The sequence below is a fragment of the Benincasa hispida genome, chromosome 1, assembly GCF_027475165.1.
Source record: "Benincasa hispida cultivar pf3 chromosome 1, pf3_genome.v1.1, whole genome shotgun sequence".
Classification (NCBI taxonomy): domain Eukaryota; kingdom Viridiplantae; phylum Streptophyta; class Magnoliopsida; order Cucurbitales; family Cucurbitaceae; genus Benincasa; species Benincasa hispida.
In genome coordinates, this window is record NC_143478.1 from 8,616,911 (window position 1) to 8,630,822 (window position 13,912).

At 34.0% G+C, this 13,912-nt stretch overlaps 2 protein-coding genes and 1 long non-coding RNA gene across 4 annotated transcripts; all 3 read right to left on the bottom strand.

Annotated features, from left to right (window-relative positions):
- Window positions 1–750: 750 nt before the first annotated feature.
- Window positions 751–5,819, bottom strand: LOC120081391 (pathogenesis-related genes transcriptional activator PTI6-like). 2 transcript variants are annotated; one of them, XM_039036224.2, is made up of 2 exons: window positions 5,679–5,819; window positions 751–1,889 (listed from the first exon to the last, which is right to left on the bottom strand). In XM_039036224.2, exon 2 carries the CDS (start codon window positions 1,869–1,871, stop codon window positions 1,023–1,025), a length of 849 nt encoding a protein of 282 aa, XP_038892152.2. In that variant the 5' UTR covers window positions 1,872–1,889; window positions 5,679–5,819; the 3' UTR covers window positions 751–1,022. The 2 variants fall into 2 exon arrangements, with proteins under 2 accessions (XP_038892152.2, XP_090168257.1); XM_090312131.1 differs by having other exon boundaries at window positions 751–5,541; window positions 5,679–5,815.
- Window positions 5,820–5,822: 3 nt separating this feature from the next.
- On the bottom strand, window positions 5,823–9,630 carry LOC120081397 (ubiquitin-conjugating enzyme E2-17 kDa-like). Its single transcript, XM_039036235.2, has 4 exons — window positions 9,362–9,630; window positions 8,476–8,603; window positions 7,021–7,125; window positions 5,823–6,159 (listed from the first exon to the last, which is right to left on the bottom strand). The coding sequence occupies exons 1-4, from the start codon at window positions 9,429–9,431 to the stop codon at window positions 6,016–6,018; spliced, it is 447 nt and encodes a 148-aa protein (XP_038892163.1). The 5' UTR covers window positions 9,432–9,630; the 3' UTR covers window positions 5,823–6,015.
- A 1,426-nt stretch (window positions 9,631–11,056) lies between these two features.
- On the bottom strand, window positions 11,057–12,389 carry LOC150038219 (uncharacterized). Its single transcript, XR_016528559.1, has 3 exons — window positions 12,113–12,389; window positions 11,980–12,021; window positions 11,057–11,888 (listed from the first exon to the last, which is right to left on the bottom strand). It is a non-coding gene; the product is annotated as an uncharacterized LOC150038219 (long non-coding RNA).
- Window positions 12,390–13,912: the final 1,523 nt, after the last annotated feature.

A 13,912-nucleotide genomic window follows, 5' to 3' on the forward strand; every position in this document is an offset into this window, starting at 1 on the left:
TCCTCTTGTTTCAATTGCATTTCTATTATCTCAAAAAGTTTCAATTAGATTTCTATATCTTAATTAAATTTAAAAAATAATCTCTATACCACTTTTTTCTCTCAAAAAACTCCCACATTTGCTCCCTTATTTTTACTCCATTATAAACTCCAAAAAAAAAATATATATATATTTTTTTTCAAGTACTAAGAAAGTCATTCTAAATATATCCTTAATTGGTCCAATAGAAAATAGTGATCCAAATACCACTCACCACGGTTGAAAATGACCTTATAAAGAGAGGAGGAGGCTTTTGGAACAAGAAGTTGTGTTATGAACTCAAAAGTTATGAATTCTGCAAAGTTACAAACTCCTAGAGCCATAATATTAGGAGTTAATATGACATGAAATTGATGTTTTTTTAGTCGTGGGACTCATGAACTCCTTGAACTAAACAAAGAATGAAGTTCAAAACTCCACTCTCTAACTCCTACTCTTTTGGCCAAACACTCTAGATGTTTTGTAAAGTTTGATCAAATTATTGCCTTATTGGAATCAGGTCATAGCTAAACTCACACTATACAGACTACAAAACTATAAATAAAACCAAATTTGAAAGAATTCCAACTACAACCACCAAAAATGGTAATTGAAATTCGAACCTAATTTTGTTACTTTGTTTTTCAAATTTCAAATACACTACTGAAATGAAATTTTGGTCAAAATTCAAAAAGCAAAAACCAAAGAGAATAAAGTATTTAGATACTCAAATAAAATTCTGAACCTACCCCCATTTATTGAACATATCTCAAATCTTGAAAAAGTCGGGGAGTACATAAAGTTGCTCCTCACTATTCTATTTCCAGACAATACAATTCACTCCAAAATATAAAGCTCATAAAACATACATTAGAATACAAAAATAAAACAAAGAAAAATGTAGAAATTAATGATAACAAATCAATAAATTAAAAAAAAAAAAAAAATTGCAAAACAAAACCCCTCTCACAGTCACAACTGCCCGTACAATCCCAGCTAGTTTGTCAGTCAGTCAATGCAATACTAAAGGTTGGATCTTGAAAATAATTCTCTACGTCCCATTTACATGAATCGAAATCCACCGAAATGTCTCCGAAATCTTCCCATTTCGGAATTGCCATTTCCATTTGGTCAGGAAATATCGGTTGTGGGCTTCTTAAATTGAACAGTAAACTGTTAGAATTCCGATCATATAGCCAATTGAAATCGTCTTCTAATCCTGATTCTTCGCTTAGATAATGGTCAATGGCTCTCCAATTTTGTTCTTCTAATCTCAAAACGGAAGTCGGAGAGCAGAGACTCCGAGATTCTTTGCTATCGGAAACCACCACCGCCGTACTCTGATTTTCCGGCGGCGGTGGAGTGAGATATGTGACAACAGTTGTTTCGGAATGGGGAGTTTCGGCAACGAAATTGGTAAGAGCGCTAGGACCTCTAAGGCGAACAGCGGCTCGGTCATAAACGACGGCGGCTTCCTCCGCCGTGTCGTAGGTTCCAAGCCAAACTCTCGTTCGCCGTAAAGGGTCTCTGATCTCCGCCGCCCATTTCCCCCACGGCCGCTGCCGAACTCCACGAAACTTTCTATGACTCTCCGAATTTCGCGGCGAGTTAGCTCTGGATTTCGGCGGCACTTTTTTGGTGAGAAGCCTGATCTCGGTCACGTGACGTTTGACGTGGCGGATAAAGGTTGGGTCTTCGTCTTCTCCACTCGACGAATCAGTTGCATCGGCGTCGGTGTAGGAAATTCTGACGAGTTTGGTCTCCGCCGCCGGTTTGTGGGTGATGGTCCGGACTTCTCTGAACTTAATTCCGCTGGAACAAACTCGACCCATTAATGGGTAATGGAATTTCATAGTCTTCTGGACTTTTAACTCGAGATTCGTAAAAAGGGAAAATGAAATAAGATCTTTAACGAACTAAATTTACAGAAGTAGGAAAGGGAATGGGAGTGAAAAGAAGAAGAGAAGGTTCTGAATCTGAGAGGAACAGAGCAGAGCAGAGGAAAGCAAAAGTCCCAGATTTATGAGTGTTCTGTCCTCTTTACTTTTTCGAGCAAAAAAAAATTTAAGTTGTAAGCATTTATTAATTAAGTATAAATTTGAAAGATTAGAGTCGCCGCATATTTCATCGGGACTTTGTGCTTTCGACACGTGGCCGTTCCTTTTCACCTTCCCGTTTTTTTATTTGAAGTATGAATTTGGACGGGAGCAGATATTTTGTTGGTTTGTTCTTCCTCCCAAGTCCTACGCATAGTAATGACATTTCTACGGGGTTTTTCCCTTTTTTTTTTTTTCTTCCTCCTCTCTCCCGCTACAGAAATAATTTTAAGTGGACTAAAGTAGACTTTTCAAATTCTTTTATAAAAAAACTACTATAGTAAAGGGTAACTAGAGTGCCAACTAGGGGAATTCAAAAAATTCGATGACTCAAAAAACCTTATCAAAGTTTGGGTCGGGTTAGATTCAAATAAATAAATGAAAATTTTATAGGTTGGATTGATTTATGGGTTCACATAATATAACCCAAATCAAACCGAATTTATTATTAGCTTTACAATATATTTTTTTTGTTACTTATAACACAATTATTTATACATATATTTATTTTAATTTTATTTAATTCCAATTTCTTTTAAATAATTTATTTTTCAACAACTTTTAAAAGTAGTTTCTTTGTACTTTAAAAAGAAAATTTTCACTATATAAATTGAAATTGAGTTGTTAATCTTAATTCAATATATGAAATTAATAAGATTAGATTTTTATATATTTACGTTTTGCTTCTTTTTAGAACAAAATTTTAAATAAATAATCCGATTAACTCGAATCAACCCAACCCAAATATTTCATGATTGGGTTAGATTGAGTTCATTTTTTAATAAGGGTTATTTGGGTTGAAGAAATTTACCAACCGAACATTTAGATTGGGTCTAAAAAGTCTTTCATCCCAACCCAACCCAACCCATGAACACCCTTAGTATCATCCCTCCAAATATAATTTAGTGGATGCATTTATTACTATTTAAGAGATGAGAGCTTCGATATCTACCTAACAATTATTTTTTTAAGGCTAAAATAAACATCAAAAGAAATTACAATTTAACCTCCTTAGGACCTCATCAGAATGATGCAAATATACGATCTGAAAAGATATCATTCAAGATAAAAGAAAGACTCAGAAAGGATGTCAAAGATGAAAAAGCATGAACAACTTTGTTCGCCTCTCGAAAGACATGAAAAAAAATAAGGCATTAATAGAAAATAATAGCCTAACTAACACTTATTGAACTATATATATTGAATAAAAAAAATAGAAATAAAGAGTTAGCTTTTTAATATTTTTTTGTTTAGGAATGAACTTAAATATATTTATGCCAAGTTCAACCGAACAAGAAGGACGTGGTTTCTCTTTTCACTACAAATGGTGTGACCTCTAAGATGATTGAAATTTCTTTTCACAACAAATGGTTTGATTAGTTTTTTTTTCTTTTTTCTTTTTGGTTGGGGTGAGGAAATAGCATAGAGTTAATTGACTTGTTAGAATGCCAATTGAATATCTATATTTAAATTAAGGTTTTTTTTTAAAAGAAAACAAATATTAAATAACATTATTTGCTCTGGGCGAAGCATGTGAGTCCAAGACATTAAAGGAACTGTCATTCTCCATTAGATATGTTCATAAAATTTATTTTCTTCACATGATTTCCCTTCATTCTTGGATTTAATGAAGTGAACTTGTTCAGAAGATTCATCACACAAACGAAACAGCCGATCATAACCCACCACTAATTTTTTGTTTTTATAGGCTCCTGATTTCTCTATCTTCAGATTAAATCAACAAATTATATTTCTTCAGTCTCCTCTCTTCTAATTTTCTTTAGATAGATAATGATTGGACGAATAGAAAACTAATGGATAAAAATGAGAAATACACATTTGAATTAGAAGTGAACGAGTTTTATATATGTGAAGATGTGAAGATATGAAGATAAAGAATAAAATATAATTTTTAGGTATTGGAGTGCAATTAAAGTCGCTACAAGAAAATGAGATGATCATAGATATAAAAGGGAGGGCCAATATCTCCATTGGTGTAAATTTTTTAAATGAAAACAAAAATAAAATCATAAAGGATGTGTTCAAAGTAGACAATATCATATTGTTGTAGAGATATGTGAAAGGACATCCCTAACAAGTGGTATCAGAGTCATACCCTTAAATTTAGTTATGTATGCGTGCAATCCCAAGTGACAAACAAAGTTTGTAAACCTCAACGACAATCACTGTGATCTATGGTTGTTAAGTTCTTTGAAAGAGGTATGCTTCCAAAAAGAAGAGCTAGCTGAAATGAATGCAAACTCAATATAGAAACTAGAGAGATGGGCAAGATAGATAACCATTTGAGTAGAGACTATGTGGTCTTTCATTTGAATAAGAGATTGTTGAGGGTATAACCAAATCCCACGTCAGTTAGAAAAGAAAAAAGATCATGAGAATACAAGTGAGAGAGAATATTTCTATTTCGTACAAATCTTCTGAGAAATCTGATCCATAGTCCTAGATATCTATAACACAGAAAGCCTAGAAACCAAACGTCTATTCTCAGAAGATTTGTAGATCCATAGTCCTAGATATCTATAACACAGAAAGCCTAGAAACCAAACGTCTATTCTTCCCTCTCATTAGATGACAAATGTTGGGTAATGATCCAAAACTAATAATTGGGAAGTGAAGGCTCTCAAAACCAAACAAAGTGAGCATGCACGTAATAACCCGACCCTGTTGTTGGCAGAATTGCCAAGGTGTATGATGAATCTTAGGTAGATATTATGTGCCTTAGAATTTAAGTTTCGAAGTATATGAATAGTTTTCGACAATTATTGGTTTGAAAGGGAAATCTGGGGTGTAGTTCATGTCCACCTACGTTTGAAGATAAGTTGAAGAGATGGCAAAACCATCTTGAGGATACCAAAGGACAACGCAACATTAAATAATTTAATTTCTTTTTGGGAATGGGATGTAGGAATTGTCCCACTTTCTTTATCAACCAAATTGTGTGCCCTTAATCTTTTCTATTGATAGATAGATATTAATAAATTGACGTGGGAGTGGTAGGTGCAAGAAAGCAGACATTTCATCCATATTTGTCAACTAAGACAAGACAATGTCAAGACGTTTTCTGATGGATCTTTAAACTTTTTCAATTTGATTCCTATTTGAATTGTGCTTCTTCCAATTATTCATTAAATTATATACTAATAAGTGTTCTAACTTTTTTTCAACTTAATTGTGTGTGTTTTTCTAATATTCATCTGTTTACTGATTAAAATCAGTATTGTCTCGAGCCATTTGAAACTCAACTTAAATATAGATTGAAGTTCTGTCCAAAAAGAGAAGTTCTAGATCCAAGAATATATGGATTTTCATAGCCAAAAGTCTAAATGGAGAGACCTGTAATATCCTAAGTTCTTAGGTTATGTAGAGCCCTTGCCTTGCCCGCCAGCCCACCCCGTTTGTTTCATCTCTACGTTTGCAGCAAAAGTAGTTCAGATAATTTTCAATTTCTAAAGAGAAATGTCTAGATCCAAGAAAGAAATATAAGGCAGTTGACAAAATGTATGGTGAAATAAGAAAGTTTAGAATGTGGAAAAGATTGCATACCCTCAGAATTCAAGTGGGGTGGAAATGCAATAGGAGCCGCACTGGCCCATAGCCTTTATCCTCCACCATCATAAGAAGCCATGATGCCAAATAGTTCCTTCACTAGCTTGAAATCTAGGATTAAGAATTCACAGGTCATGGAACTGTACGAAATCAATTCCATATAATTGATATATATTAGTCGTAACACAAGCTTAAAGCATCATGTTGATTTTAAATAGGACAACATAGAACTATCAATTATTTCAATCTCCCACAATAGTAGATTGTACTGAAAACTTTTATTTATACATAAGAACCAACAGCAACATCCCTCATGCCCTTCCCATAATACATACTAGCCCATGGCATATTTTTGAGTCCAGCTCCTTGCAGTTGTCTCATACTTGGCCCTATCCGTCTTGTACAGATGAGCAATTTCTGGCACTAGTGGATCATCTGGGTTCGCATCGGTCAAAAGGGAGCAAATAGAAAGCAACACCTGAATATGAAACAAGAACCCTTCCCAACCACTTAAAAACTGCATGTGGCATTAATCAAAGCTAGGAAAATAGTGAAATTGTTATGCAGAAAATGGTTGACAGAGTATCAATAATGTTTGCCAAGACACTGCAGAGTAGACAATGATCACAATATTCTAAAATAAGATGCAGCACACCATCCAAATCTTAAAAAGGTGTCTGGATTTTTAGCAGAGGGAAATAGACTCTCTCAGAATTATAGACCAGGCTTCCCATGTCAACACTGGACAGCGACCACTGATACACATGCATCCCTTAAATGCTAAGTAACCTTTGTAAGTTTACAGTACTAACTTCATAAAAATTGAAATCTAACCAGAATATCATGCTGTCACCTATCCTCTCCTTCCCCATCAAGATTTTGATGACAAAAGCAGCATGGCTGCATTTTGTATGCCCCAAACTTTTTCAGTAGTTGGTCTAAGTTGATAACTTAGCTGTGTTTTCACATGACGAGTTCTTGGATTTATTTATTTTTTTAATATCATGTCTGCTTCTCTTTACAATTTGGATTGAAGGTTATTACTACAATTGGAAATGCAAGGTTGAAAAATATTGAAATGAAATAAAGATGACATGTAATGTGAAAAACCGTTGAGCACTCAAGTACAATTGACATTCACATTATTAAATCAATATGTTGAGTAGTATCAGGATTTAAATCAACTTAATGGGTTTTATCTTTCCTCTTTAATATAAGTAAATGGTGACCAACAGTTAATTCAAAGATTTTGATCCAAAGCCATGGTGCAAATGAGGCATAAGATAATGGAATTCAAACATCAAGGACTTGAATGGTAGAATTGTCAAGAGGTCAAAACCTTTGATATAGTCAAAGCTGGACTCCATTGCTCTTTCAAGATGTCCAGACAAATACTACCATTACTGTTGATGTTTGGGTGGAAAACCTTTGTCCTGAAAGCAACCTAAACAAATAACAAATTGAAACAACGTAAAAACTAATTATAGGTAAAGACACCCTATATAAAGTGACATAATTAATGACCCATAGCAATAACAGTACAAGCTCAAAAGGCTGAAAATTTTATCAAGGAAGAAGGAAAATGAGAAGGGAAAGATAAGACTTCTTCTCCCACTAGAGCCAGTGAGGGATGCAAAAACTGTTTCTAATTAGCAAAACCTAATCAAAAGCACTACGAGAAGAAACAACATAAGAAATAAGATCTCAACATTGCAATAAAAAAAAAACCCTCTCCCTTGAAAATTTCGGATATTTCTTTCCAGCCAATTCTCCCAAAAGATGACCTTGATAGTCGCTCTTTCCTTCAAATGGATGACCTCCTCACACGAGAATAAAATATTTGATGCCCAACAGAAAACCACCTCGAAATTGAAATATCGAAAAACACGCCTCCACATGCTCAAAATACAAGGTCGCCACAAAAAAAAAAAAAAAAAAAAAAGACATCTTCAAAATTAGTCCTGCACACATTGCACCACTCAAGGGAGACAGAGATTTTAGGATTTCTACCCTGAAGTCTGTCGGGCATGATCAGCCCACCATGATTCAGGGTCTACAGAAAGAACCTATGGTTCCAAATTAGATCAAATAAAAACTCCTGAAATTAAGAAACAAACTCCCAGGATTTGCACTCTAGCCAAACTCAAGAACAAGGGAAGCTCCATCCCCAAATGGGTGTCCAAGAACCTAACAAGATATATCTATATTAAGCTTTATACTTATCTCACCTAAATCAGGTCATTACATATCTCACCTAAATCATTTCATTACACTTACCTTCCCCAAATCGAGGTTTTACATTTAGCTACAAATAATGCTTACTATGGTGAAATAGGCAGTAAGCCTATTCGACAGCAATAGCACGGAATTCATATTCACATGAAAAATGTGCGAAAATTATCAATAACCTTCCATGCGATATGTGGTTTATATATCAAGTTTTCAAAGTGTGGCCTTTGTATAGTCGATACATCTGCCACAAAATAGAATTTTCAGATATCAGATAGTAAACTATTTTCTCGAACAACATCCAAAAACAATCAACACGGTTAAGCAATAGCAACTGAACTGTTTAGCTCAAGAAGTGTGAAAACAACTTCCAGCACTGACTTCACTAAGTTATTTATCCGATAAGTACTAAAAACGGTGAGAACACACACATACTGTAGCCACTAGAGTAACAAATGAAACAAGAACCACACACGGTAACAAATTATTTCAATGACACAAAGCATTAATAACGGGCTACAGAAAATGTTGACTATAACCAGATATGTAAGATTTGATGCCATACCTTGGGAGGCTTGAATGGATAATCGGGAGGGAAGTGAATAGTAATTAGAAAAACCCCTCCTGCATAAGGACTGTCTGGAGGGCCCATTATTGTTGCTTGCCAATGAAATATATCTTCAGCCACAGGACCTATTACAGAACAACATATTGTCTTATATTGTGGCATTTCAAGGGAAGAAACAAAATAGGTTTAATGAAACATCGTCTTGGTAACAGCAGAATAATTATTCGGACAAAAATTTAATCATCTAGCAGTCTGAATTGATTATTTTTCTGCTCTAAACCGGACAGAGCGTAAATTTATAATCTCCTGCTTAAATCTTATGCGATTATACCGCTCTGAGTTTAGCACAAATTTTTAATCAACTTGATTTCAAACTTGAAGATTCTTAGAATCACGCTTTAGAGTATAGTTAAAGCGTACGTCAAACAGATCCACCGGTATCTATAGTTTCCTACTCAATAGAGTCTTGCTTTAACAAGCTTAGCATATGCAATAAATTGAGCTATAATGCACGGTTCAGTTTCTATATCCGAATTCCATTCCACATTATGATCATTTTGAGAAGAGGCAACTCAAACTATATTCCATACTTAACCCGTAAATTTGAGATGGCAAGTGAGTGCTACGAAGTCCAAAACCGACTTTCCTAGACTTCCAAATGCTTAGCTAATTATGAACATAATAGTTGAATTTCAGAATTGATACTATTTCACGCAATCCACAAACAAATATTTGGATCCACTTAATTTCCAAATGACAGAAGAAGAACAAAGTTGTCCGGAGTGTCCGATGCTTGATGTAAGGACGCAGTCACTAGATCGACCTTAAAAAGTGAAGAAATAGTCAATAGTAAAAAGGAACTAGAGTAGAAAGAATACTGAACCAGCGCTACAGGAAGTAGGAGGATCTTTCTGGAGATCCTTGAGCTCTTTCAGGATCCGCTTCGACGCCATGGACGGTAACCTGGAGAGGCCTCTCCGACGAGAAAACTGAGGGGAAAATGGCGGAAATGTTGCGTGCAGGAAGATGAACAACGCCAACGAACCTAGTTGGCGGAAAGCGTAACGTGGAGAATTAGCACTCGCTTTTCTCAAGATCAATGCAGCATTTTTTAAAAGTAATAATAATAGGGTTAAAAATACTATCTTGAGTTTTGTAATTTGAGATCCGTTCGATTTTAGTTTTATATTTTAAATGCCTAACGAACTGTTAATAAACCTATGGTTCGAAATAGATGTTCCGAGGAGAAAAAATAGATGGATTTTATGGAAATATGGATGAAAATTTTGAAAATTTTTATGAAAATCGAAAGAAATTGTTATAATTAATTAATAAAATTTTTATTGTGATTGAATTAGAATATAGTTGACAATTTTTTATCATCATTTTTATAAAGTAACATAACATATAGATGTTAAATGTTGGAGGAGAAATTTAAAAAAATGAAAAATAATTATAAAATAATATCAAATATTGGAAATTAATTTCATAATAAAAAAATATGAAATATTTGCAAACAAAATAATTATAAATTGTTTATTATAAATGAAGTGGATACAAAAATGAAAAATCATAGCATTAAACTAACCTAACATAATAGAAATAGAAAAATCATAACAGTAAACATAAGAGATACAAAAAAACATAACACAACATAATATAAAAAAAACGAAGGAAGAAAAAGAAAACTCTACAAGTAGATGGAGCTTCAAAGAAAATAAGATGAATATTAGAGAATTTACATTAATTTAAGTTTGAGGTAAAATGATGTGAAAATTCAATGGAAAATATTTGAATGAAAATATGTAGTTTCTTGAAAATAAATATTTTTTATGGTAAAAAAGAAATAAGAAAAAAAAAAAAAAAAAAAAAACCTTCACTTGCACTCCTTTGAGCTAGCATACTATTGCTAAAAAAAAAATCGCAATATTGATGGAAATTTCAAATTTTCAAGAAATTTTGAGAAATTAGGGAAAATTGAAATTGTCCCTACCAAAATTTTGAGATTGTTACTAGAATTTTCAACTATGATCTTAAGTTCAATCCTTTAAAGTTAGTTGTTATCGAAATTCACTAATCAATAATAATAATTTTCATACAATAAAATATAATATATAAATACATTTTCAAATTTTATAGTAAAAATGCTAATAGATAGCATTAAAAAAAAAAAAAAAAACCATAAACAAGAGTGACTAAGCTTAAGATTTATTGAAATTAGATGAACTAAAATTAGATATTTTAAAAGTGCGGGACTAAAATTGAACAAACTTTAAATTATAGTGACCAAAATAGTATTTTAACCTAATAACAGGTTAAATTATATAAAATAATTTAAAAAATAAACTTAAACTTTTAGGCCCCATTGATAACCATTTTGTTTTTTATTTTTTGTTTTTGAAAATTAAACCTATAGACACTAGTTCCACCCTAAATTTCTTCCTTTATCATCTATTTTTTACCCATGGTTTAAAAAACCAAGCCATATTTTGAAGACAAAAAAGTATCTAAAAACTTGTTTTGGCTTTTAGAATTTGGCTTAGAATTCATACATTATACTTAATAAAGATGCAAATTATTGTAAGAAATGGAGAGAAAATAATTTTTTTTTTTTTTTTTTGAAGAAATAAGTTATAAACCAACAGAATAGCACAATCACTCCTCACTAAGAGCAGAAGAGATGAACACGGGGATGTCATCCCCCAAAAACAAACCCGCAAGTCTTCCAACGAGGAGGAAGATGTACAGAGCCCAAAAAATAAGACGAAACAACCATATTGACTAGCGAGTGGCAACCAATTTGCAAGCCCTCGGGCATTTAGAAAAGGAAACAACCCCAAACATTTTAGCCAACATAAGAACATTATTAGAGAAAGTCTTTATTTCAGAATGATCACCATCAGCCTTCACCAAAGCAGTAATGCCCTCAGCCAAATTGGACTCCATCAGTGTGGGAGGCGACAACTCCATCGGTCCGAACTGAGCGATCAGAGACTTCAAACCAACCTCAATAGCTCTCATCTCCATAACCTTAATTTCCCAATGCTTATATACCCTTTGAAAGCCACCACCGATTAAAGACCTGGAAGAGTAACAAACAATCCACCCCACACCTCTCAAACTGCTCTTCTCGCACTAAGAAGCATTTGAATTCATCTTTCACCTAATGACAAAAGCCTCCCATTGAACATGACTCAAATGAATCTTCATCGAAGGATCAGACAAAGGAGCACAAGAACTATTTGCTTTACAAAAATATCTTCGAATCAAATTACAAGCTTGATCGACACAATAAGGCAAAGAATGGATGCAATTCTTAGTGATTCACTGATTATGATAGGACCAAACCCATAACAAATCAAGATGACCTTAACAATCTCTTCCTTAGACAAATTCTCCATAAGCCAACCCTAAAGAAGCAAAGGATTCACATAATTCTTGCAACAAAAAGGAAGCAAATCAAGAGAGGGGAAGAAAGAAGGCCAAATCTTTTTTGCAAACCTGTAATTCCAAATAATATGGACGGACGACACCTCCAAATTCCTGCAAAAGAAGCAACAAGGATTATCGATAGTTCATTACAAGGATTATCAATAATTCATTTCTCCCATAAATTCAAATTGGAGGGGATAACCTCTTTTAATATTTCCCACAAACAAATTTTTGATTTTGGAAGGACTTTAGCATTCCAAAGCTTCTTCCACCCCATCTTTTGAGGCTTCAAATACGAAGATGAAGCATCTTTTGACTTGTTTAATCTAGTAGCCAAGTGATACACATTTTTAACAAAAAGATGCCTTTAGAGTTTGACCCCCAGAAAAAGTCATCTTTAGAATCGAAGTTCTCTAAAGGGGTATTAAGGATAATGTCAACATTCTGATAAAGTCTTCCTTCCAATTTCTATTCCCATCAATGAGACATAACACTCGCCTCTCTTTAAGATCATCTGGCACCCTAATCGGTTTACCAAATCCATTTGGTTAAGCCAGATATCTTCATCAATAATAATATATCTACCACTCTCACACTCCATCTTACACATTTTTCAAAGAGGCTTCTACCCCAAATGATACTTTTTCACGTGAATGAGGGATTCTTGCCAAGACAAGCCTTGAGGAATGTTCCATTATTAAAATATCTTCCTTTGATAACCTTTCCCAAAAGGTTGTCTTGAATTCTACAAAGGCGCCAACTTTATTTAGCTAACATGGCCTGGTTGAAAGCGAAAAGTCTTTGAACCCCAAACCTCCTCCTATCTTGCTTATACACATCTTTTTTCAATTAATTCAATAGATCTTTTGACTTTTTGCGCTTGGTCTCCACCAGAATTGAGCACGACAATGATTTAGATCTTTGCAAATGGAATCAGGAAGTCTGAAACAAATCATCGTGTAAGTGAGAATTGCTAGAGCAATTGCTTTAATTAGGATCTCCTTCCCTCCAACTAAAAACAAATCTCCTTTTCAGCCTTGCAAGGTCTTCTATACTTTTTCTTGTAGTCTTTTAAAATTTGTAGCCTTGTTTCTTCCCACCTGAGTGGGCATCCCAAGGTACTCACCCAAAGAATTCACATTTGGCGCCCTCAAGCAATTCTTGAGGCCTTCTCACATTCTTACTAAAAAAACTATCGATTTACAGAGATTTATAGTCTGTCCCGAAGCCTTCTCATAATCAAAGAAAATATTTTTTATCACCTGGCAGCCTCCCTTGGTAGCCATGCAGAAAATTAAACTATCATCAGCCAAGAATAAGTGGGAAATAAAGAGACAAAAGTTATTGTTCTTTAGCTTTCAAAAATTATTTTTGGAATCTTCCCTCATTAGCAACGCTGAGAAACCTTCAGCACATAAAAGGAAGAAATAAAGGGAAATTGGGTCACCCTATCTAAGACCTCTCTCTGAGTAGAACGGTTTAGATGGCACCCTATTTATCATAACAAAAATGTTCATTGATCTAACACACACCATCGCCTTATCAATCCAACTTTCCCATCTTTATCATCGTCTTTTCAAGGAAAACCCATTCAATGCGATCATATGTTTTGCTCATATCAAGCTTTAAGAGTCAAAGCTCTATGATTTCCTCGTTTCCTATTTTTAATAGCGTATAAACACATGAAGCTCAGTAAACCATTATCGGAGATTAATCTCCTCGAAATAAAAGTAGTTTGATCTGGGGCGATAGTAACATTGATGATCTTTTTCAATCGGTTAGTTAGAGCCTTAGAGATCAACTTGTATACAACGTTACATAGACTTATCGGCCTGAACTCTATCATATTCTTCGAATTTTTCACCTTCGGGATCAGCGCAATATACGAATGATTCAGGTCCTCCATGCTTTGCCCCATATTAAGAAAGTTCATACAAGTTCGTTAATATCATATCTCATAATATCCCAATAATGTTGGAAAAAGAAGGCATGAGCCCCATCA